Genomic DNA, 26,960 nt, shown 5'->3' with positions numbered 1-26,960 from the left:
CTTACATATTTCAAAAATCCCATAAATATATATATACACCAAAAATTCGAAAATATGAAAGATGAGTTCTTAAGACACCAGGTTTTTAAACATCCTGCAAATGAGGTTTTTCCTTTTTCCTTTTAACCTGTACATCTATGGCTAAGCATCTTCTTACTTAGTTGAGCAAACTCTATCCTAATTTCCTCCATAAAAATATCAACAAATTCAGAAAATATCATGGGCATAAGTCAACGTCTTTCTATGAATTTATACTCCGATGACTTAGGAGCAAGCAGTTTTTGCGGCCAAGATGTCTTAAACTTCACAATTACAAGATTAAAACAGAAAGAGACAGGTTCAAAATGTTGTGCATAACTTGCATAATTCAACACCAAATGGCAGCTCATTTGTACCAAAAGTCTCTTATATAGTCCAACACAAACATATCCACAAGAGGGGAATTATATCACTTCTCTGAGCCCATCAAAGGGCACTTCCTCGAAGTGTAGGGAAAAAACCATGCCTTCAGTGAGCAGGATGAGGGAAATTGGTGATTGCACGATGCGCATGGCCGGCGCAAGCACAATGCACAGACATCAAACTGAGACAGCCACTCATGATAAGTGAGTGTCTCACCGGGCATGTGTGGAGAGAAGGGAATGAGTCACAGACTGCTTGAACAGCTGAAGGGGTGAGTGCAGTGCATTGGCTAATGTTCAAAGTCCTTAGGCCTTCCTCATCATTTGCTCCTTTCACATTTCCCCACATCCTGTTATTCACTTTGCTCTGTGCCAAGCAGTACATTGCCCTGTCTGTGATGTTTTGACAGTAATACAATCCAAGAGACCTCAAGTGAGGGCAATTGTTTGCCAAAGCAATCACACTGTCATCTGCAATAGACGTAGAAAGGTTAAAATTGTACTGATCACCGAGACATAATGCATAAAAACCAAGTGGAAAAGCTATAATGACTACCCAAATTAGATGAGTTTGAGCTAGTGCATTACAATAGATATTCTTATTTCTTTCTTGTAGACATCAAATTTCCAATTTATTCTTTTTCTTACTATTTTATGTGTATTCTTTCACTTTCAAAGTCTTACAAGTTATGTATAACTACCCCAAAAACTAGCCTAGGGGTGACGGGTGAGAATTGCTACCTTTTATAAGGTCTTATTTTGTCACATGGTCCGGACAGCTAAAACATGATGTATGCAAGACTAGACATCTGTAGTTATCGCATTTAGGGTGGCCCAACAAACAGATCTTACGATAGGTTCTGGAACCGTTTTAGAATTTAATTTAGGTCAAACTCTACCCAAAAGCTACCTCAGGACAGTTGGTCTACCCTTTATAAAGTCTTATTTGGCCAAATCTCTAGTCAATGTTGGACCCCACAACACTAATATTTATTCTAACCACCTCCATTGCATGACAGGATCTGTGGCTTTAGCAATTTCACAAAACACATTTTGCAGTGTAACAAAAATATGACAAGTGACTTTGCCAAAAGAGTTCCATCATTAAACTACTGGAAATTCAAATAAAATACCTGTTATACGAATGCAGCCACACAGGTCAATTGATCTAAGATCAGGACACCCATATGCTAAACTCATGACTCCAACATCACAAACATTATCACACCATCCAAGGTTCAAAGACTGTAACTGATTGCAGTATTGTCCAACAGCCTGTTGATCATTTAGTCAATGGGTTATAATTCATAGACATCTTAATTCATATTACTATGAAAAACAACCACTATACTGTATATCACATCAATACCTGCAATGCAGTATCAGATGCAGCTTGAACACATCCACAGAGATTCAGAACTTTTAATCTTCTGCAGAAACTAGCAAGGTAAGCCAAAGCATTGTCGCTAAATGCTGAACACCCACTGATGTTTAGTTTTATAAGGTCACCACAACCATGGGCTATAGCATACAGCGAACGATCCGTAAGTTTGAAACTTTTGCTGAGGTCCAGGATCTGCAGGTCTCTACAGCAATTTGCAATAGTCTCAACAGTACTATCCTCCAGTTGAGCCTTGTCTTGACGAAGGATTAGAGTTTCCAATTTTTTGAACTTGGGAACAAGAGACAGGACCAAGTTGTTCATGTTCTTGCTACACCTGAAGTGAGGAATTACATAATCCTGTTATTCTTACACTCTATGAACTTCACAATATGCAAAAAGCACACATCAGCTTCATGCCATTGAACCAAAATAAATATCCTTCAAAACCACAACTTCTATGAAGCTCTCTTAGAAGAATGCCAAAGTTAGGGGCAAATCAAGGAATTTTAAGAAATGGATATCAGTCACCATACAAAATGGACTTCAAAATTGAAACTGGTATACCCCAGGATTCCGACAAACATTACAATATTAACTAAGGGTTTTCAAATTAAACTGGTATACCTTGGGAATAGAAACTTCGCTAATTGTTGCAATCAACTTTACTGGGAATAAATTATGCCCGGGAATATTTTTATAAAATTTGTACCAAATACCCATACAACACTCCCGCACTTACCTTCCAGGGAGTGTTTTAAGATACCTCCTAACAAACACATTCTTACATTTATTCCAGCAATGTGGTTATTAGGGAAACTAACTTCGGAAATTCAACGGAGAAACTAAAAAAGGCATTTCTATCTTTCAAATTGTAAGATTATCTGTTGGGGGAGGGGAGGATTGTAACCAAAAGCTACAAGGTTCAAACTGCTTACTTATCGCATGTATTCTTCGTTATTACAACTTAGCTGTAAAAATATGATCTCAACGACAGCACAGCAAATAACACAAGACTTCAACTAACTTGACTTAGCATAGTTAAAGCCCCTTGTTTAACCTAAATTCTCATCAGAAAATACCAGCTGTACTGAAAAATGATTAAACGTGATTATCCGATTCCCCTAAAACATGAGGCAATTGATCTCAATGCCAAAGATGCAGGGGACATCAAGCAAATAGATTAATTCCAAATGGGTTGCTAGCTAAGTTGCATGGATGTAAGGTACCGGGAACAGGTACGACTTACGCGATCTTTTAGAAAACTATGGTCCTGGTACGCTTATATTATATATATTCGAAGATTACATTGTTGTCAAAACTAACAAAGCAAATTGGAGAAATTGAGATGCATACATGATGCAAGAAAGAAAACTTAAATTGAGTAATTGATTGATGCATATTGAAGATACCGGTAGATTATTTAGGGTTTTATTTTGATAGAAGTAGGAATTTCATTTGTGTATATATAAAAGAATAAAAAGTTATTAAAACAATTTAGTTTTAGGTAATATGTACCCAAGAAATACCTAAAAGCTACCCAAGTGGTACCACAAAACTCCCCAAATTGTATCTAAACTTCTTGGTTTGAAAAATTATATTATTTTGATAGCGTAATTTCAAGTACCCAAGGAGTACCGCTACGTGGTACAACAGCCAAAATAGAGTACCCATGCATCGTAGGTTTAAAACTCAACTCTAGGATCAAATTATATGGTACTTGAAATAAGCAAAAAAGGAACAAAGAAAACTTCACTTCAATTGAATCCCCAAATGGAGAAAAAAAAAACACAGAAAAACAGTCCTCATGGCCAACAAGTAAAACATACATAAGCCTCAAGAGAGAAAAACAATATACCATGAAAGCGATAACCGGGCGAGGCCAAAGGAAATTGCATCTCTCCAGCCACGACAAACTCCAAAAGCTCGGATCATGGTTTGATCATCCACGAGCGACAGAATCTGCATCAAAAGCTCCACAGGAATATCCTTCCATTCATTGATCACCCCACCCTTCACCATATCCCCTCCTCCTTTACCACCGTTCCTGTTCCCAGCAACCATCATCAGCTTCTCAAAGGACAAGTTCAGGTTCAGGTCCTCAGTCCTCAGGTTATCCTTGCCAACCATTTCAGACTTTCAGCCAAACAACAACCATCAATTTCACAGCTGTGGGAAAATGAAACCTGATCATGTCATGAAAAAACAAAACAATAATCACCACCACCACATACCAAGAAAAATTCAAAAATCCAACGTGGCCAAGGCCCCCCAAAGCAATTTGCAACGAAAGCAACATACAGATAAATACAATAATAATCCTACAATAAAATAAATAAGAAAAAAAGGGTCTCTAAACTCAAATCAAGTATTCTAAACATTACAGAAATACCCATCAAATCAAACGCTTCTCAATTACATGATCAAGTCTTCGCAGAAAGTTTCAAACTTTACACAAGGGGCAAAGCAGAAAAAATCAAACAGAGCACACCAGGTTATAAGAATAAAACACCAAAATTTTGAAAAAAAAAAAGACTCTTTTTATTAAATTCGGCATGCATAAAGTAAAAAAAAAAAAGAGGAAGAAATCAAGCATACATACAAAATCATTAGGAAAAAGGGGAAAAAATCAAGCAAACAAAATCAAGCATGAAAAACAAAACTTTTGTTTTCTCTGTTTCTGATCAAAGGCAAGATGATTCCATGAATACACAAAAAAAACAAAAAAACAAAAATGAAAGTGATGATTACCAGAAGAGAAGCTAAGAGAGGAAGAAACAGAGGTTTTGGTTTTGGTTTTGGTAACAGAGAAGCGTGGTTGTGCTTCTCTGAAATTGGGGTTTTGTGAAGAAGAGGGTCTAAATAGCGTGAAGAGTCACAGAGAAAGAGCAAGTATCACGTTACGGTGACACGTGTACGTGTGATCAATGGGGATTTGACAGCTGAAGTGGGTCCCAAGTAAAGTAGCATACGTTGATGAGAATGGAGGTCAGAATCGATAAGACTAGAAAACCACGAAAAGGAAAACGCATAAAGAGGGAAAGAAAGAAAGGAAACTCTTTTTATTTCTTTCTTTATCTGAAAATTGAAAATTGTTGATGATTGGAATCCAAAAGGTAACAAAAAGAAAATTAAGGGAGGGGATTGAAGAGGAAATGGAATCAAGGTGATGATGGAATGGAGATTGGAGAGAGATATGTGTGTGTGCTAGAAGTTTTTGGTTGTCCATAATCGAAACCGTTCATAACATAAGTTAACAAAATCCGGAATTGCCTAGTGTTTCTTTGCGTGAAGATTTGTTCAATATGATTTGAGATAAACTTTTGTTTTTGTTTTTTAGAAAAACAAGAAATAAGGACGCCTTGTCCCATGAGAGGTATGACATCGGAAGAAGGAAGTTTCCAGACTTGCCCACCGTTAACTTAGGTTGCGTATTTGGTTAAAGTATCTGTCACCATATTACATTCCCGCAAAAAAAGATTAAAGACACTTGCCGACTTTGATCGTTCACAAATTTACTGAATCATGTTCATATGGATGTATTGCCCCACATCACTGTCTCACATCACAACATCCACCAATTTAACATGGCAGAGATACATGCTTTGCACGTCCCCTCAGGTAATGGTATTTGGCAAGGACGTGGTGCGTGTGATTAAGTTGAAATGGAATCAAGGTTTTTGAAGTTAACTTGATTTTTACTGTATAAGGAAAAAATGAAATGTCTTATGATATAAATATATATATACATTAGCAAATGTTTGGGTAAATTTATAAAAATATTTAATAACCTGTTTATAAGTTTTTTTTTTTACTTTTTTAAGTTGTTAGATTATCTTATTAATAAGCGGTTATAAGTGCGTATAAGTTATTTTGAGTTATTGTAAAAGTTTAATGAATATACATTATTAATGTAAAATTGTTTTACACTTACATCTATCAAATTGAAAACATATTTTCTAATTTGGCGGAATTTAATGCATGTGTAACAGAGCATGACCCTCATAACTAAAATATAAATAAAAGACTAGCTCCTCCAACTAACACTTGCGAGAAGCTCCACTATCCCCGGTACCTGAGCGATGTTGTACTCGCGAGTCTAGGTGCGGAAAACGGGTTGACTCGACAACAAACTCATTTTTTGCTCAGACTTGGTAGACTCGGTGGACTCGCGAGTCAATGACCGAGTCAGCGAGTCACGTTTTTTTTAAATTAAATCCCTAATTTTTTAAAATTCTCAACTCTGTTAAAACCTAATTTCGCGAGTCAGCCTCCATTACTGTTTTCGCGAGTCACGTTTTCTCTCTCTCGACCTGCTTGCTTCCGCCGCCTGCTTATGAACTTTGCTATTTGGCTATTTATGTACTTTTCTTTAATGCTTATGTTGTGGTGCTTTGAGTATGTACTTTATTTTGGTACTTACTACTTATGGTGTGGTACTTTGTTAAACTTTGCTTAATTGCTTTATTATGAAGTTGGATTTTGAGTTTATTTGATTAAATGCATCTTGGATGCTCTTATAATTATATGTTTATATTTGTTCTTCATGTAACAGGGTTATATTTAGTAATTTTTCATTTCTGTTAGACTCGATGAGTCTACCTACCCAAAACGAGTCTGCTTAAACTCACGAGTCTGACAACCTTGATTTCAACAGTAGGGTGAGAACTCATATCATATGGATAAGCATAATAATAAACAATGCAAAAACTTATAAAAATTATCCATAAATACCTCATACATAATTTAAGAAAATAGATCATGAAATTTAATATAATCAATTAATTTCACAATATGTCAATACTCCATAATTATAGCTCAAATAAAGCAAATATATATATCCCCAATTACCACAACAAAAAAATTTCCAAAAATGTCGCAGTTATCATTATTTAACATCAACAACTCCTTACTGAAACATATATGACTCAAGTGTGACTCCGTGCAAATGTCTTTGGTACCATAGTGTTATCCTTAGCAGTATCACCACGTCCACTCCAGACAGATAACCACCAATAAAGTCTGTCATCTAGGCTTTTAAAACCATCTCCAGTTTTGGGACAAGTCACTAGCCTCCACGAGAACTAGCAAACATTGCCTCTTGACAACTATGCAGTTTATTGTGCAAAAGTCAACTAACATATGTATATTTAGACCATCAACAAGTCCTAATTATTTTAGCATATTCATCTCCGGTTCAACAATACGAATAACTCCAATTTCACAAAACTTACATGTTATCAATTACACAACTTGCAGTCACAGTAACTTAGCAACTTAACACATAACATCAATTCAGAAACAATATCATATAATGAACTATTAAACAGATGTAAATTAAATATAATTCATATATGACAGATTCAGCAACTTATTATACAAAAACTGAATTTTTCATAATTTTCCCCAAAAACCCGCCATCTCTCTACGCCGCGCTCCAGCGCACGCCACCATGCGTGCCCCAACACCATGGCGCGCGCCACCTCTCATGCACGCCACCACCCCCATGGCCGCGCGCCACCACTCTTCTTTTCCTCCCCACAAATCTTGAATCTAAATTCAAACCTATCTACTTTCAGTTTAGAAAATTCCGCATCGCTGAAATAACCCTAAAACTGAAAAAAAAAATGAAAATAGAAAATTGCGAATTTGACCCTCAAGATGAAGCAATTCACCCAAAAAACGTTTGATCTCATAGACATAGTGATGTGGTTTGGCTTAAAAGCCCGTTTCTACCCGAAAACTCTGGTTTTTTGTCTGAAACAGACACTGCAATCTGCGTAAATTCTTCAGGTGTTCCCGCTTCTGCAGATACTGTAGCTCCACTTGCTCCACATCACTAGGGTTCCTAAATCACGCTTTCTACCACTACCAACTACTATACCCATCTAGAAAATATGAATTCAAACCCTTACCTCTTGTAGATCAACTCTAGGTTTTCTCCACTTTTCTCCTCTTCTTCTCTTTTTCACGGGTTCTTCTGTATGCTCATCTGCTAATCCTCATTTTCTTTCTTTCTTTCTATTTATTTCACTCCTAACCCTAAACTAGTAGTACTAGTGGGCTCCACTCCCAACTACTCACACTAAAACCCAAAAATCTTATTTAATTTAATCACTTAATTATCTAATAAAATCACTCAATTACCATATATCATAATAATAATTAAAATAAAAAATAAATAACCTAATAACGGAAAGTGAGGTGTTACAGCTCCCATTCTTCCACCGTCTGAGCAGTTAGCGAGGTGGTCTCAACCTCCCCAGGGGCTCTTTAAAATAATCTTGATGGTTCATGGAAATCAGACTCAACATCGGGTTTAGGCATGGTGGCTAGAAACCACGAGGGTTTGATTCTTGCAGCAGCGGCAGATTTGGTGGAGAGGGCATCTTCAGCATTAGAGGCGGAGGCCTTGGCGCTCCGTTGGTCCATTGGCTTAGCTATCTCTCTTGGCTTTCGACGGGTCTGCTTGGAGACAGATTGTCTCAATCTTTTCCAGCTATGGAAAAAACCTCCAGATGGGAGGAATTATTTAGCTACTATTCTTAATGATTGTTTTCAGTTTTGTCGTTCTTTCGATTTTATTTCCCTTTGGTTGTTCGTCGTTCTGGCAATACTGTGGCTGACTATTTGGTTAGGAATGCCTTCTCGTTCACCGGATGTGTGTGGATTGAGGAGGTCCTACCTGAAGTTGATGCTTTTGTAACCGCAGACATTTTGACTTTTATGTCCCTGTTTAATATATTGCAGGAACTGTTCGAAAAAAAAAATCCACCCATTTATATATAAAATTAGAGAGCTTAATCTATAATGTCATCAAGACACACCATCATTTTTTTCTCAGGAAATCAGATAGCATGATTTTTCATATTTAAATATAATTCAAATCATTTTAATTACTTTTTAAATGGATATTCAATAAATCAGAATTCTTACTACTGATTACTTTCTAAATGAATATCAATTGATATTATAATTTTCTGACTAGAGAAGGATGAGGAAGAGGAGGGGGAGCGGAGGCATCAAGAGGAAGGATGAACAAAAATGATTGGAAAAATCTAGGATGAAATAGGTCATACTTCATATGGTCACCTCTCAATTGACATTTCATACGAATCGGGTAACAGGGGAAAATTGATAGCACATATGAAGGATTAGAAAAACATCAATTGTCATTAAAAAAAAACATCAATTGGATCTAGGACAAATAAATGAAAAATTCAAGATCTATTGCAAGAAAGTTTTTCAGAGGAACAATTTAAATTTCTCTTTAAAAATTGAGTCTAAAACCAATGAAAAACTTAAAAATATTTATATGTGAAGATAAATTTTTTAATTCTCCAAACACCAGTTATTCGTGCTAGATAACTCCAAATAAAAGTTACTATCATTTTCTATATGCAAGTGGATACATTTCGTCCCAACACTCAATTACTCTATGCAAATTGAGAAGTCTAGGTTATAGGATCAGATCATCATCATCATCCCTAAAACGAAAACCTACAAAAGAAGTCAGAAAGCAGGTAGTATTTCTGGCCAATCACATTCAAGCATAGTTTTAACCATATCATAAACAGTGAGGATAGAGTTAAAAATAATTACTATCCCTAATTAGTAATTATACTTAAGATTCTGATAATTCAATTGAATATTTTCTTATTATTTTCTATTCATAACATTTTGTCCTCTTCAATTCTGTCAATTATTCTCTAATCAAGACACTTAACAAACAAAGTACCGAAAATCTTAATATACTATTTCAAAAAAAAAAAATCTTAATATACGCCGTAAAAGGAATAGTGCCAGTAGATTTTTTTTTTTAAAAAAGAATAGTGCCAGTAGAGTGAGCATCAAAATTGAACTATTAACTCAATTTTTAAACATTGTATGAAAAATAATTTTTTGGAAGAGTCACACCCATTTAATGTAATCTCTTAACCTTTTAGAGGATTACAAAAATTGAGTGGCTCCCCAAACTTACATTGGTTTAGTGTTAGAATATGAACATGTATCTCATAATAGCTTTATCATATCATAAAATATTTGAGTCTTATCTTAGTGTAACTAAGGTAATTTTGTATAAAAAAACTAAGGTAATTTAGATTATTTTCTATATTGATTTATTTCTTTATTTCCTTGTTTAATTAAAATTAAGAATCTACTCATTATCTAAATATATGTAAGTATTTTATCTTTTAATTAAAGTCAATCATTTATAATGTAGACCCAAGTGGATTATGTTTTACTTCATTTCCTCCTCTCTTTTTTTACATTGTTCTCTTTACATGATATCAATCCTCATCGTTATTCCGCTGTTGAGTTCTTCAAATTTCAGAACTCTGTTCTGTTTCCGATTTACTCAATGGAAGCGACCGCCACTGTGCAAGCCCAAGCGCCACAACTCGCCTCCAAGTACAATTGCCTCCTTTGCACGGAAAGGAGCGTCCAACCTCTGCTCTGGTCATCTAGAAACCTGAAGTCGGGTGGATAGCAACTGCGACCTCCAGAGCCACTATGACCAAATGGTCTAGACTTTGACCATTGTTGTCCCTATTGTTCTAATAAAAAGTTGAGTTTCATCACATGTATAGGGGGGACATGTCATTGTCCACGCTTCATGTCCGAGTGAGCTCTTGCGTGAGGGACGTAATACAAGTATAATAGAAAATAGTTCTTGCTTCAAGTGTTAATAACAGGCAGAGTAATCTCCACCTCTAAACTAGCTATAAAGTAGAGTTAGGACTAACCTGAATTCTAAAATATTATCAAACTCTATCATAGAAATTTTAAAATATTTTAAAATTTAATATTTAAATCAATAAATTTTGAAAGTGATAATATATATATATATATATTATTTATTTCTATAAGTAAGTCTATATATATATGTGTGTGTGTTTTAAAATTAGCTAAACTTAATTATTTGTATTAATTAGTCTATTTAAAATTCTAAGTAACCAATTCATTTTTATTTAGTAGCAAGTCATGAATGATAAAACTAATTGAATTTTTAAATTTTATTAATATTATTTATTTTTTAAAATAAGTCTATATTTAAATTGTAAATAATTATATAAATACATAATTTTTTAAGGAAGTAAAAGTATATAATAAGACAAAATTAGCCCATATTTACTATTAATAAATCAATATTTATAAGTGAGTATATTCTATTTTAATGTCAGTGAATAAATAGTTTATATTTTTGGTTATCATAATATAAGTAAAGGGGTAGTGGTGCCTCTATGGAGATTGAATGCTCTTTATTGGATACAGGTTTGGGTGGTGACTTAGCTGATGGTTCAGATTGTGCGTTGGATCATGGTCATGTAGCTTATGAGACAACAGTTCTAGGTGATATGGGGTGTCCACTTGATCAGCGTCTAGTGTCGGACTAGGGTGTTCCCTCGGTGATTTCCCTCGATGTGATTTTCTCTCGGTTTGAGCCTCTTTCCCGTTGTCCTTCTGTGGAGAAGGAGCCCGTTAAGGGCCCAAGTGTTTATATTGGGAGATAAAGAGGTCAGCCCAAGAAAGTCACTAAGCTAGGAAGGAAAAACTAGGGCTTCAGGTTGTTGGTTATGATGTTGTAGTAGCATCTGATGTGTCTGACACTGTGTCTGGTAGGGTGGATCCTGTGGATTTGGTGTCTTCTCGAGGATTGTGTTTATGAACGAGCTCGTAAGATGTGGTCGGTTGGTAAGGAGGTGAGACTTGTTTGGGAAGGTTCTGATGAGGAGGCCATTGAGGGATATTGCAGCATCTCAAGCGTACTCACCCAAATAAGTATAGGTCATCTTGAGGTTTTAGCTCTTTGTGGTTTGGGTTTTTTCTTTTCATTTGGGTTGTGTTCAGTGTTGCATTGTGGGCTTGTTTAGTCTTATTGAGGTTAGATTTGGGTTGTCATGTTTTATTGTATTGGTGTCTTATTTTTCCTTGTATGCCTCAAAGGCACTTCTTGGGAATGTTGTACTCTTTTTCCTTTACTAGGGTTTTATCTCACTGGGTTTTCCCTATGAAGGTTTTAATGAGGCACGTTCCCCGGGTGTGGTCTTTGGGGCGGTTTTTATTTGGGGGGGTTTAGATGTTATCCTATTTGTGAGAGGGTTGTTCTCATGAATTTACCTATTCATTTATATATATACATATATATCTTTTGCTTTCAAAAATAAAAATAAAAATTAAAGGGGTATGGCTTGATGATTTCTTCTTGGAGGGATGTTCTGGTTGGAAATCTGCCCCTAGTGAGACCTTATCTTCACCGATCGAGGTGAGGCTGATTGAGGTTAAAATTTCTTTAGTGAAATGGGGCCAAGGGCTCTAGTGGAGATTCTCTTCCCAGACATATCTCCTCTTGGGGTCTTAAGCATCTTCCTTAGGTGAAAGAGGGTTGTATTGTTGATAGCAATTTGACGATGCTTCGGTGAAGGTGGAGAGCGGCTCAAAGCCCTTGGGGCTTCCTGTGCCAACTTTGGGTATTAAAGGTAGGCAAAAGACGTTTCTGATTTGGGATCCTTAGCTCTTTAAACTTCTGAAAGTTATCTCATCTCTTTCTTTTGAAGACACTTTGGTGCTCAAGGTAATTCACGAGGTTTCAGAAGTTTAAAGAGTAATGCTCCTTCCCAGGGTTTGACATGAATATGATGATAACTCCCACTGCATGTGCTCTATCAGGTCCAGTACAAACCATAACATACATCAAGTTCCCTACTGCAGATGCATATGGAACTGTTGACATGTGACTTTCTTCTTCATCTGTTTGTGGGGACTGCTTCTTTGAAAACTGTAAGTGATTTCCCAAAAGGGTGCTTCTGGTATTGGCATCTCCAACATTGAATCTGTCAAGTAATTTTTCAACATATTTCTCTTGAGACAACTTCAGAATACCTTATGATCTATTTCTGGAAATCCTCATACCAAGAATTTGTTTGGCTGGACCAAGATCCTTCATCTCAAAGTTTTCTGACATCTGTTGCTTCAACCTGTTAATTTCAGTCATATTTGATCCTGCTATCAATATGTCATCAACATACAAAGCAAGAATAATATAACTATCAACAAATTTCATAACATAGCAACAATGATCCATGTCACATCTATAAAAACCTGAGTTGCTCATAAACTCATTAAACTTCTTGTACCACTGTCTCGGTGCCTGTTTCAGACCGTACAAGCTTTTGTGAAGCTTGCATACAAGATTCTTCGTGCCTGGAACTTCAAAACCTTCAGGTTGTGTCATATAAATCTCTTATTCCAAATCCCCATGTAGGAATGCAGTTTTAACATCTAACTGCTCCAAGTGAAGATTCTCTGCAGCCACAATACTCAGGATAACTTTTATAGTGGTCATTTTGACAACTGGAGATAAAATCTCTGTGAAGTCAATTCCCTGCTTCTGCTGAAACCCTTCACTACAAGTCTTGCCTTGTACCTTCTGCTGCCATCAGATCCTTCCTTTAGTCTATAGACCCATATATTCTGCAGAGCTTTCTTTCCTTCTGGTAACTTGGTCAAAGACCATGTTCCATTCTTCTGAAGGGACGTCATCTCGTCTTTCGTTGCTAACTCCCACTTGATAGAGTCATTCCCCTGCATAGCTTCACCAAAATATTATGGCTCTCCAGCATTAGTTAACAACAAATAATTCAACGAAGGAAAATACCTTTGTGGTGCTTTCGGCGTTCTTGTAGATCTCCTCACTTGAGTTATAGGAGTTTCAATTACTGTTGTTGGCTCTTGTTCTAGCTCAACTTCTACCCCATCATCCTCGTTCTCGGGATTAATCTGGTTTCTTTTGGCTACATCACTTTCTGAAATTTCTTCCAATGCCACTCTTTCAGAAAGTTCCAACTGTTTACTTGAACTCATACATTCTGCAGAAGACCTGTCTTTATAAAGCACATTTTCATTAAAAGTGACATTTCTGCTTCTAATGATTTTCCTATTTTGTTCATCCCAAAACCTGTAGCCATACATATCAGTCCCATAACCAATAAAGAAACATTTTATGGCCTTGGGGTCCAATTTGTCTCTCCTATCGGAGTCTATGAGAACATAAGAGACACAACCGAAGACTTTCAAATGTGAAAGACTTACCTCCTTTCCAGACCATACCTCTTCAGGCAACTGATAATCTAAAGGAACAGATGGTCCCCGATTTATCATGTAAGCTGCTGTATTAATGGCATCTGCCAAAAACATTTTTGGCAACCCGGACTGGATTCGCATACATCTAGCCCTTTCGTTCAAGGTCCTGTTCATTCTTTCCACGACACCATTTTTCTCAGGTGTACCTGGTATGATATTGATCATTCTGATCCCATTTTCTGAACGAAATTCTTTGAACTCCTGGGTGTCATACTCCCCGCCATTATCAGATTTCAGACTCTTAATCTTCAAGCCTGTCTGATTTTCAACTTCTGTTTTCCACCTTTTAAACACAGAAAATACATCAGATTTTTTTTGAGAAAATAAACCCATACCTTTCTTGTTGAGTCATCTATGAAGGTGACATAATAGCGTGAGCCTCCAAGAGATTTCACTGGGGCTGGACCCCACACATCTGTATGCACCAGTTCGAGCTTTTCTGATTTTGATTTCCTGCCTGCTTTTGAGAAGCTAACCTTTCTATGTTTTCCCAAAATGCAATGCTCACAAACACCAAGATCAACATGCTTCAAATTTGACACCTTACCCTTTGATGCCATGATCTTCATTCCTTTTTCACTCATGTGTCCAAGTATTTGATGCCATATAGATGAGCTATTGACAGCTTCAGTTACTACTATCATGTCCTCCTCTGCAACCATATAAAGGGAGCCTGGTTTCTTTCCACGAGCTACAACCAGATTTTCTTTCGTCACCTTCCAAGCTCCACCCCCAAAAGTGGTGTGATAACCCTCATCATCCAACTGGCCAATGGAGATCAAATTTCTCTTTATTCCAGGGACATGTCTGACATTATGCAATGTTAGAGAGTTCCATTAGAGGATCTGATATCAATATCACCTCTTCCCACAATAACAAGTGGTTTTCCATCTGCAAGATAAACCTTTCCAAACTTTCCAGAGATATAGTTAGATAATAATTCTTTTGAAGGAATAGTATGAAAAGATGCACCTGAATCTATAACCCATGAATCAACAAGACTATCCAAGCTGCAAATTAATGCGTCTGCTACTTCCTCAGTTGCTGCATTAGCAGATTCATCATCATCTTGCCTCTTTTGGTAATTCTTCTTCCTCCTCGGGGCTTTGCATTGATTGGTGAAGTGACATTTCTTGTCACAATTCCAGCAAGTGATGTCATTCCTGACTCTTGTCTGACTTCTTCCTCTTGATTTTGATCTGCCTCGGCCTTGGGCTTGATTGTGACTCTTCTAGCTACCTCTTCCTCTACTTTCAGTATTCAATGTTGAACCGGAATCGTTTGAAGACTCTCCCGAATCTTTCCTGCGAATATTCTCGCTTAAGATCAGGTCTCTGATGTCATCAAACTTCAGCTTGTTATCCCTTGCAGAGTTACTGACCGCATTTACAGTTGCAGCCCAACTATCCGGTAAGGATTGTAACAGACTCAAGGCCATCAATTCGTCGTCAAAGGTAATCTTCACTGACGATAGCTGCGAAATAATTGTATTAAAGCTGTTAATATGATTAGTTACAGAGTTACCTTCTCCCATTCTGAGATTGAATAGACGTCGTATCAGATGTACTTTATTGGCGGCAGATGGCTTCTCGTACATATTTGATAATGCCTTCATCAGATATGCAGTAGTCTTCTCATTCATTATGTTGAACGCAACATTTTTGGATAACGTCAATCTGATCACACCAAGGGCCTATCGATCTAACAGGTTTTAGTCTTCCTGCTTCATGTCGTTTGGCTTCTTCCCTGTCAATTTTGATACAACTTATTTTGGTACAGATAGTCATCCATCTGCATCTTCCAAAACCCGAAGTCTCTGCCATCAAACCTCTCAATCTTCACCTTCCCTTCTTCCAACGCCATTGCTCCCACTTCTTCCTCTAAACTGAGGATCATTCCCACGAACCTGAAGCTCTTGATATCAGTTGTTGGGAGCAATAATAGAAAAGAAAGAAGAGAGAAAGAAATATCACACAGGAATTTTTAACGTGGTTCAGAACACAATGTGTGTACCTACGTCCACGGCTACACTAGGTAGTAATATTTCTCTTTGGTGTGTATAATGTTTACAATGAGGTGCCTATATATAGTAGGAGTAAGTCAACCTCCTCTTTATTCTAAGGGATGTGAGACTTACAAATAGACTACATAAGCGATGTGGGACTACAAATAGACTACATAACATAACATTGGGGGAGTGATTTTCGAGTATAGGAAATAGGAATCTTCAAAGATGATGAATGAAAGGCACCTTAATTTTTAATTATGATTTTAGTTCAAGAAGGCGGGTTGATGTTGAATTATTTTTATTTGATTGTTTGTGCAACTATTTGGTATATAAATTATAAAACTAAGATATAGAAGTTTCCTGGTTCATTTTAGATGTGTGAGATGGAAAATGTGAGTTCGGAATGTCATGTCCGTCATAGAAGGAAGATTAAATATGTCAATTATATTTATTTTTCGAAAAACTAATAATTGTTTTGCAGTTGAGACATGTGAAAGACAAGTAACAAGAAACACAAAGCGGGGATAATTAAGACGAAGTCTCATGGGAACCCACCTTTTGAAGAGGCGAGCATAATCTAAAAGGCGAGCCATGCAGGACGCCCTTATGGCAAGACGCGAAGGGCAACATACAACAATGAAGGTTCGAGACAATTAAGACACGTTTCCCTTTAGGCGCAGTGTCTTGTGGGGTGGTCAAATACTTCTTAGATATAGAGCTCGCCTAGAATGTGCTTGAGAGAGAAACGATTTTCCTCAAAATTACCTTCTTATGGACATGGAGAGTGAGAAATCCTTCAAGAGCAAGTCACTTAGCTCGTGCAAGTCTTTTTTTTTAGTAAAAGGTGAATAGATTAAAACTCAAGGGTTTGCCAATCGACACTTACAACATGCGAGAAATCATTTATCTAAGAGTGCTACTACAATGTACAGAAACATAAGAAAATTAAGAACAAGCATGCCTACACTCAGCTGAAAACAACCAGCTAAAAACATGAAGTAAAAACCCTAGAGTTAAACAAAAGCCCCTCAAACCCCAAAGTAACAGAGAGCCTAATGACTTCTGAGCAAAGAAGATAAAATAACATTCTTAACCAGAGCTCCCTTCCTACAACTAAACGGTTCTGCCGGAGTTATAATGCATCCGTGAACAGGAAAGTCAGCGGAGTAGCTTCATCAGCACCACAAGTGGTCAAAATAGCAACTCTGAGTAATAGGAGAAAATGAAAACTTTTGTAAAGGAAAACGGCTCGTGCGAGTCTTTAGACACAACTTCTTCATCCAATAAATAATATTCAATTATTCCATGAGGCTACTAAATCTCTTACCTATCTCTGCTAGGCTTTCTCTTAGATCCTCTTATTCTTAAACAAGAATTGTCATATTACGCTATACAATGTCATAAGTGGTGCCCCCATTGTCCCTTCATCAATCATTATTTTCAACTGCATAGAGTATATGTAAAACTCATATTGCTTAACTTCGTTGTAATTGCTATATTCTATGAATTTTTATGTCGCAGAGTGAAAAGCTAGCCATTATTCATGTGTCATTTTGATTAGAAAAACCTTTGAAATAATGCATAAGTGGAGTGGGTCGACTAGCTTTAATTTACCCTTGCATTTTCAATCTTATCTTCATGCATATATCACCAACATGTCTATGTGGTTTGAGCGTAGGAAAACCACGGATTCTTTTGCCTGAGGATTGTCTATATACGTTGTGAACCTTGCTTCAGTTTTCGTCTGGATGCATTCCATTAACATGCCAAAAAGGGTCTTCAGAAAGCTATGATTGAAGTGGATAAAAAGATAATTTGGGACGCCAATTAAATAATATTTGAGCAGCTGCTATGCGGAATTGATTTGTGGAATTTTTTTAATTAATTAATAATTTTAAAAAGGATACTTTACTATTATTAAATATTTTGTGTAAACTTTTTATATAAGAAAATAATGAATTTACATTTTCTGTGTAAACTTTTTATAGTAAACGTATGCTAGATTTTATTCTAAATTATTAGTAAAAATAAAAACATGTTTACATTACGTGACATTTAAAAAGTAGCAGCAGTTCTTGAGCAACTGGCTCCTGTTCAAGTTGCTGCAAAATGTATGCTGAGACGTTTGCCAAAACGCTGCAAGTGTGTGGTTTTGACAGTTTAAAACCGCCACAATATATACTCAATTTACGGTTAAACTGTCATATATATATTTTTTAATTCTATAATTTTTATGTTCTAAAATTGTCATAAATATCTAGTATTGTAGAAATCGGATTTCCAACAATCATTTTTCTTTAATGTAAATGCTTCTTATTTCATGTTGGTTCAGAAGCTGTGTCAAACATTTAAAAAGTATAAATTGCAATTTTACCTATATTCATTCAATTTCTTTTTCATTAGTAAGAATACTACTTTTAAACCGAAAAGCCAGCATGTGCATGCATGAACATTTGTGCTGGGAGCAAGATTACTTGTGCTTGCGGACACGAAAGAGGAAAAAGAGTTTTCAAGTCAATCAAGTTTTAATTTGCTTGACATTATCATGGGTTGCCTGTCTTTGCTTGTGTTTCAAACCACTTGGTCATGGTCAGCTTACAGTGACATAAATCCAGTTGTATCTAATATGTTTCTTTTATATCAATTAGATTCAAATTAGCAAACATGTTCGACAAGAAAAAAAAACCATGGGGTAAGAGCTAGGAACCTATGTATTAGGTGGGGGAGATTCTGGAATCAAATATATGAAATATATGAAAGGTGAAATTTATCTTTCTAATGTACTAAAAATAAAACATGTTTAACAAAAAAAAAAGTATATACGTCATCTTTTTTTTTTGAACGTGGCAAACTTAAATTAAATCAAATCAAAACCGGCATAGAAGCCAAAAGATCCGCCTGCAAGAGGCAAAACAAACCCGGAGGGCCCTCCTCTATCCAAATCACATCGGAAAGGGTAGAGGCGTTCCGAGCCATGAAATCAGCGCAAGCATTTCCTTGTCTACGGACAAAGGATAAATCAACAAAGTCAAATAAACTCAAAAAACTAATACAGTTATGAATAACAGAAAATAAAACAGATCTCCCCGTGCCTTTCTTCCAAGCGTAGCACAACTGCAAAGAGTCCGTCTCAAACTGAACTCGTCGGAACCCCAACTGGGAAGAAATCTCCATCACCCACCGGAGGCCAAGAGCTTCTGCTATAGTGGAGGACGATGCCACCGATGGGTACTTCGATCCTGCTGCAAGAATTTCTCCGTCACCATCACGAGCCACAAACCCGAAACCAGCTAGATTATCCCTCCCCATTGAGGCATCAACATTAACCTTAATAACTGAAGCTGCTGGTCTACTCCAAGTAGCCTTCCCATGTCGTGGCTCCTCACCTGCATGAGCTGTGACCCGAGCCACTATCCCCAGCGTTTGCGTGCGAGCAATTACCGTTGCAAAATCAAACTTTCTCTCCTCAAACAGCCACCGGTTTCTAGCCTCCCACAAACAATATATCATGTTTTGCACCTCAGCCACAACCCAACTATCCCGCTGTTGGAGAACCTCACGCATGAAATCAGGGAAGAGTGTACCTGGATCAATCCTTACCCCGAGCTTGACAAACCAACAGCTCCTGGAGACATGACAACGAAGGAAGAGATGCTCAATCGTCTCATCCTCCTCCCCGCAAACTGGACAACATGGATCCACATCAACCTGTCTGTTCCGCAAGTGCATGCGAGTTGGCAGCGCCCGAACACACACCCTCCAAGCAACCTCTTTTACCCGGGGTAAAGACTTTGCCTTCCAGAATTTCCGCCACAGCCCCGTCCCAAAGCAAGCACCAGCAGACGTAGAAGAAGACGTGGAAGCCTGACAAGATAATTGTTGGAGGAAAATGTACCCGGAATTCGCCGTATAGAAGCCATCGGACGTTCCCATCCAGTAGAGAAGATCATCAGCTGGATTAATGGGTAGAGGGACAGCCAATATGCGAGCTGCAGTAGCTGGACAGAAGGTCCATTCCACCAATTCCTTGTTCCAAGCTCCCCTGTCCGCTTGAAGTAGATCAGACACAAACTTAATTTGGAGCTCCTCCACCACATCATGTCTATAATTAATTGGAGCACCATGAGGGAGCCAATTATCATCCCAAATTCGAACACTGCTGCCATTTCCAATTCTCCATGCACTCCCCTTTTGAACCATATCAGCCGTCTTCAAAATACTAGACCAGGCAAAACTCGGGCGATAACCTTTTTTGGCACCAATCATTGATTGAGCCGGGAAGTAGACCGCTTTAAAAACTCTACCAAGGAGAGAGTCTGGGCCATTAAAGATTCGCCACCAGTTCTTTGCCACCAAAGCTAGATTAAAAGATTTAAAATCCCTGAAACCGAGTCCGCCGTCCTGCTTAGGCTGGCACAAAGTTCCCCACTTGACCCAGTGAATACCACGACGCGTAACATCTCCTCCCCAATAAAATCGTGAAATCATACTCTCAATCTCATGGCAGAGGCCATCCGGTAAAAGAAAGCATGACATAACACATGAAGGTATTGCCTGTGCTACAGCTTTAATTAGCACCTCTCGCCCTGCCCTAGACAAAGTCTTCTCTTTCCATCCCTTGAGCTTCTTCCAGACCCTCTCTTTCACAAACTGGAAAATTTGGTTTTTCGACTTCCCAATGATGGTAGGGAGCCCCAAGTACTTATCATAACTTTCAACTGCCTTCACATTCAATAGCTGTTGTAGCTCATAATAACGGTTCTCTAGCACATTACGGCTAACAGAAAGCATGGACTTGTCCAAATTTATTACCTGCCTAGAAGCGCGTTCATAGGTTGCCAGAATGGTTTTCACACATTCTGCTTCCTGAACCGACGCTCGGGCAAAAAGAATACTGTCATCTGCAAACAAGAGATGTGAGATAACAGGCGCAGATCGGGCAATCTTCACGCCATGTAAAGTAGAATTAACTATAGCACGCTGAATTAAAGCTGAAAAAGCTACTCCACATAAAATAAATAAGTAAGGAGAAAGAGGATCTCCTTGTCGCAAACCTCGATGAGGTGCGAAAGTCGGTTGCGGGTTACCATTAACCATAATTGAAAAATTAACTGTGGTAACACAAGACATTATAAGCTCAACCCATTGTGTAGGAAAACCCATATGGGTGAGAATACCTCCCAAAAAAGGCCACTCCACTCGATCATAAGCCTTCGACATATCAAGCTTTAGGGCCATCATCCCATTCCTTCCTGTGACTTTCTTCTTCATGTAATGGAAGCATTCGAAGGCGATTAAAGCATTGTCCGTGATTAAACGACCTGGGGATATCTCACCATTGAGAACCTGCAAGCAGAAATTAGAGACATCATCACCAACAATATTCCAGAACTTCTGAAAGAACAGAGCCGGAAAGCCGTCCAATCCCGGTGCCTTCGTAGGATGCATTTGGAAGAGTGCTTCTTCAATTTCCTCGCGCGAGAAAGCCACAGTAAGTATCCTCCTGTGGGCATTGGTATCAGAGCGCAAGTTCTGATTACCACACTTAACAGTGTTCAGTAGATCCGGGCCAGTGTGAAAAACTCATGGATTCCACCACTACTACAAGCAAATATCAATACTGTGCAAGACCACCTATCTTTGATGGTCAGAGATTTGATTTCTGGAAAGACAGAATCAAAAGCTTCTTTCTTGGCTTTGATCCTGATCTCTGGGATTTTGTTGTTGATGGCTACACCCCTCCTGTTGATGAACATGGTGTAAAAATCCCAAGGGAGAAGATGAGTGAAGATCAAAAGAAGGAGTTCAGAGATCATCACAGAACAAGAGCTATTCTGCAAAGTGCCATTTCATATGAAGAATATGAGAAAATTACTTATCGTGATTCCGCTAAGTGTATCATTGATTCCTTAAAGACGACACATGAAGGAAACAAAAAGGTGAAAGAGACAAAGGCGTTGTCTTTGATCAAGCAGTATGAATCCTTCCAAATGGAACCTGACGAATCCATTGAGGATATGTTTTCCAGATTCCAGTTGATTATTGCAGGAATAAGACCCCTCAACAAAAGCTACACCGCTGCTGATCATGTCATGAGGATCCTTAGAGGTCTTCCTGAAAGCTGGATGCCTTTGATAACTTCCTTGGAGCTAACTAGAAATGTTGAGCAGATGAGTTTGGAAGAACTCATAAGCATACTAAAGTGTCATGAACTAAAGCGTGCTGAACATCAGGATCAGAAGAAGAAGTCTATAGCCTGGAAATCCAAATCTGAAAAGGCTAAGGCTCTCCAAGCAGAAGCAGAAGAATCTGAAGAAGCATCAGAATATTCTGATGAAAATGAGCTGACTCTGATATCCAGAAAGCTCAACTGCATCTGGAAGCATAGGCAGAGCAAATACAAAGGCTCATCAAAGGACAAAAAGTCAAAGAAGCATTTCAAACCAAAGAAAAGTCTGATGGTGACTTTTGATGAATCAGAGTCAGAGGATGTTGACTCTGATGGTGAAGTTCAAGGACTCATGGCTATTGTCAAAGACAAAGGAGCAGAGTCAAAGGATGCTGTTGACTCTGACTCAGCATCAGAAGGAGATCCTAACTCATACGATGAAAATGAGGTATTCGCTTCTTTCTCAACCTCTGAACTGAAACATGCTTTGTCTGATATCATGGATAAGTATAACTCTTTATTGTCTAAGCATAAAAAGCTGAAAAAGGACTTATATGCTGTTTCCAAGACTCCTTCTGAACATGAGAAAATTATTTCTGATTTAAAAATGATAATCATGCTTTGGTAAATTCTAACTCTGTGCTTAAGAACCAGATTGCTAAGTTAGAAGAAATAGTTGCTTGTGATGCCTCTGATTGTAGAAATGAATCTAAGTATGAAAAGTCTTTTCAAAGATTCCTGGCTAAAAGCGTAGACAGAAGCTTAATGGCTTCAATGATCTATGGCGTAAGCAGAAATGGAATATATGGCATTGGTCATTCTAAACCTTCTGCAGTTGCTCCATCATCTCTTAAGAAAGGAACTTTCTCTATGTCAAAATATCATGCTCAAATTCCTTTATATTATCCTGTTGAAAGACCCAAAGTTTTCAGAACTTCTGGGCTAACTAACAAGAAAGGACCCAGAAAGTGGGTACCTAGGGATAAGATTATATATGTTGCAGATATCTTCAATAGGTCCATCGAAACTCCAACCATGGAACCTGGACAGTGGATGCAGGCAACACATGACGGGAGAAAGGCATATGTCCCAAGATCCAAAACTTAAACCTGAAGGTGAAGTTGATCTTGGAGGTTTCAGTAGAGTAAGATTTGGTCAAGGAATCATTGGTTTTTGATAAGAACCCCTCTGTTGATATTCTGAACGCTATTCATGTTAGAATTAATGATAAGCTTGACTCTGACAAGTCAAAGCTAGCTGAAAAAGCTTGCAGAGATGAGCATGACTGTTTCAGAAAGAAACAAAGACTCAGAACTTGACGAACCAGAAGCAACAACATCAGAAGATGCTACTACAACTTCTGACTTGCGTCATCAGAAGAAGAGTAGGTTCCTAGCTTCTCATTCTGAAGTATCTGAAGATGAAATTTTGTCCAGAATGGAGATGTCACCAGAACCTCTAGACTTTGACACTTCTGCTCTCATCAGAAGATACACTAATCAGCAGCCAAGTATCCCTTGGTATTCCTTCTGAGGGGGAGTATTTCGTCTTATGCTCTTACTATTTTTTTTCCCCTTCATTCTTTTTGCTTATGACAAAAAGGGGGAGAACTTATAGTATCTTGACAACTCCTAGCTCAGAATCTAGATATTACTAACGTTGATATTAAGTATTAGATTCAGGGGGAGCTTAGCTCAGAATCAAGCACGAGTCTTGGATTCAGAAGGAGCAAGATAAACTATACACATCAGGATAAGTTTTAACTCTGATACCTTATACTCTGAGTGTATTCAGTTTATTTGTTTAGAGTTGTTCATCAAAATACATGGTTTTGTCATCATCAAAAAGGGGGAGATTGTAAGATCAAGATTTGGTCATGTGGTACAACTCTATGTTTTGATGATAACAAGTATTTATTTGTGGATGAACAACTATGATACTCTAATGTTTGTCTTGAGTGTTTTGACAAACAGGTTCTGATTCTGACACCAGAAGATATATTCGTCAGAAGATCTGAAGATCAGAAGGTCTGAAGATCAGAGGATCTGAGGATCAGAGGATCAGAAGATCTGAGGATCAGAAGATCTGAAGACCAGAAACTCTGAGGGACCAGAGGCTCTGAAGGTCCAGAAGCTCTGAAGGTCCAGAAGCAGAAGTTACGAAGGTCAGAGGATCCAAGCATCCCACTGACTCTGATCACCAAGCTTCACAAGTTCCAACACGAAGCATAACTCTGATCAGAAGTCATTGGTTAAAGGCAAATGTCTCTATCAAGAAGTACAAGAGCAGTGTACTATTCTGACAAGCCTACCTACCAAGGTTTAGCCACAGCAGGTTCTGGAAGTTCTAGAAATGCCCTCCAACGGTCATATTCTCTCAACAGAAATATCCTTTGCACCTTGGACTATAAAAGGCTGAAGAAAAGAAGAAAGCAAATAGAGAGAAACCAAGAGCTGCAATACAAGAAAAGATTCAAGCCTCTACTTTCTTCATCTGTTCTTATTTAGTTTACACTCAGCTTATTTAGAAGCAAACCTTTGTAAACACCAACCTCAAACAGTTGTTTGATTTTCCTTAAGGGACCGGGTAGGTCAGTATCCTTAAGAAGACTAAGAGAGTGAATCTTAGTGGTGATTCCTTTAGGAGATCAAGGTTGATCGGATCCTAGAGAAGACTAAGAGAGTGAATCTTAGTGTGAGCTAAGTCAGTGTATTGTTAGTCACTTGTATGTTTCAAGTGCAGTTGTATCAATTATCTGATTAGTGGATTGCCTTCATTCTAAGAAGGAAGAAATCACCTTAACGGGTGGACTGGATTAGCTTGAGGGATTTATCAAGTGAACCAGGATAAAATACTTGTGTGCTTCTCTCTTCTCTCTATCTTTATCCGCTGCACCATCTATCTTAGAGAAACCGAAAAGATTTACTTTAAATCTTAAGGGGAAAGTTTTTATATTGAAAACGCTATTCAACCCCCCCTTCTAGTCGTTTTTCACACCTTCACCTTGTTGTGCCTTAGTCTTTATTTCTGTCTTGTCGTTAATTTTCCGATGTAACAAAAAAAAAATTCCGAAACAAAAAAGTTTTTTTTTAGCCAATCAAGCATTAACTAGCGAGATCAATTTGGCCGTAAGAATTGGTGATGATCAATTTAGCCAATCGTATATTTGAATTAATTAAAAGGAGTCAAAGGGAATGATGATAAATCTTGTTATGCTCTATTTTTTGATTTTGCTTAAAAATGATGAAATGGAAAAGAAGGCTATTAAACCTAATCCATTTTGTTTCATGAATCCTCCTATTTGAGCGAAATGAGATGGAATGAAAAATTCAATCATTACTAAAGTTACAAAATTATTTTTCTATCCCCATTAATATTACACAATTCAAATACTTTCCTACCTTCTATTTTAGATGTTATGTTCATCATTTAGCAGCTCATAGTATGTTTTTATTTACATTTGAAAAGCTAAAAGAAGAACAAAACTATACAAGAACATCCTAACACAACAATTGAATTAAGTTGGAAAGTGAGAACTTTAAAAACCACAAAGACTTGCATCTTGAGTAGCTTATCTAGCCAAGACATCAATGGCCTTATTGCTTTCACGAGGACCTCATATATAGTTCATGTAGGTTTGGACTTTGGACCATTGGATTATAACTGCACGATGCTGCAGTTACATTTGAACTCTGGAAGATCTAAATCCATATCTTTTTCTTTTACATATACTAGTGTTTTTTACCCGCGCTTTGTACGGGGAATACATCTATTATATTTGATAGGTCAATTAATACCTTGATCATTAAAAATATAATAAACAACTGATGAAATAGAAGAGTATGAAATGATGAGCAAAGTGGACAAAAAGTCTTAAATTAAAACCCTTGTTGCATAGATTGAACTTCGTACAATTGAATAACTAATAAAAAAATTGGTTAACCAAATCTCAAATTATGCAAAATATATTAGGGGATGTGGTTTAATGATGGCTAATAAACAATAGCTGATTTAATCTACAATGAAAAAAAGAGAAAAGATTCTTTATGTACGTGATTATGCAAGTTCATTTTTTACACAATAAAATAAACTAAGTTTGACCGATATCAACATGAAGTCGTTTCACATTCTTCATGAGCCTAAAGACAATAACACAAATTATAGATATGAAGAATCACCAATAAAGCATTCAGCACACATTTTAATCTTAGAAAAAAAAGAATGTACCGCGAAATTTGTTATTGTATTTGATACATTAATTAATACTTAATGAAGGTACTTTAGTTAAAATATATTTCTTCCCGTAGGAGAATTTAACTCCTATAATAATTTGTACAAAAAAATTAAAGTGGACTATATTATTATGTAGTAAAAAATTAACATCAAACTATATTATATTATGTTTTTCTTGTAACAAAAAAAAATTCCGATGAAATCTTATTAACATTTATTTTTATGTAGAAGTATTTTCATGTAAAATATTATTCCTATATATAAAAGCTTTTAGGCTCTTTTTAATACATTTAGATCCAGCTTCTCCTTACTCTCAGGATGCCTGAAAGTCTTTGCTCAAGTCTATCTGGTGGGTAATATCGATGAAGATGATGACACCCACCATACCTTGCTTGCTTCAAGGTCGATCTCTTGTATCCTCCTCCTGCCAAAGACTTTAAGAGTAAACCTGGCCATTCCAACTTTCATCGATCGAGTTTCAGTTGCTTTTTGTGTTGATCCAGGTGAGAAAGCTTACTAAGGCAACCTCTGCTTTTGTCTATCTCCCAATATAAGAAGCATGTTGCTTTGCTCTTATAGTAGTACTAATGGGCGTACTTTAGAACAAATTTCTAGCGAAGGTCT

At 37.3% G+C, this 26,960-nt stretch overlaps 1 protein-coding gene across 1 annotated transcript; it reads right to left on the bottom strand.

The window, feature by feature from the left end:
- Nucleotides 1-217: 217 nt before the first annotated feature.
- LOC130740080 (F-box protein SKP2A-like) lies at nucleotides 218-4,857 on the bottom strand. Its single transcript, XM_057592584.1, is given in 6 exon segments — nucleotides 218-530; nucleotides 532-872; nucleotides 1,535-1,676; nucleotides 1,771-2,119; nucleotides 3,641-3,968; nucleotides 4,534-4,857. Coding segments are annotated over 5 exon segments (1,191 nt in total). The 5' UTR covers nucleotides 3,913-3,968; nucleotides 4,534-4,857; the 3' UTR covers nucleotides 218-443.
- Between the last annotated feature and the right edge of the window lie 22,103 nt (nucleotides 4,858-26,960).

Source organism: Lotus japonicus, chromosome 1 (assembly GCF_012489685.1).
Source record: "Lotus japonicus ecotype B-129 chromosome 1, LjGifu_v1.2".
NCBI lineage: Eukaryota > Viridiplantae > Streptophyta > Magnoliopsida > Fabales > Fabaceae > Lotus > Lotus japonicus.
The sequence above is the reverse complement of the archived record's forward strand: the minus strand, read 5'-3'. Positions and strand labels throughout refer to the sequence as shown.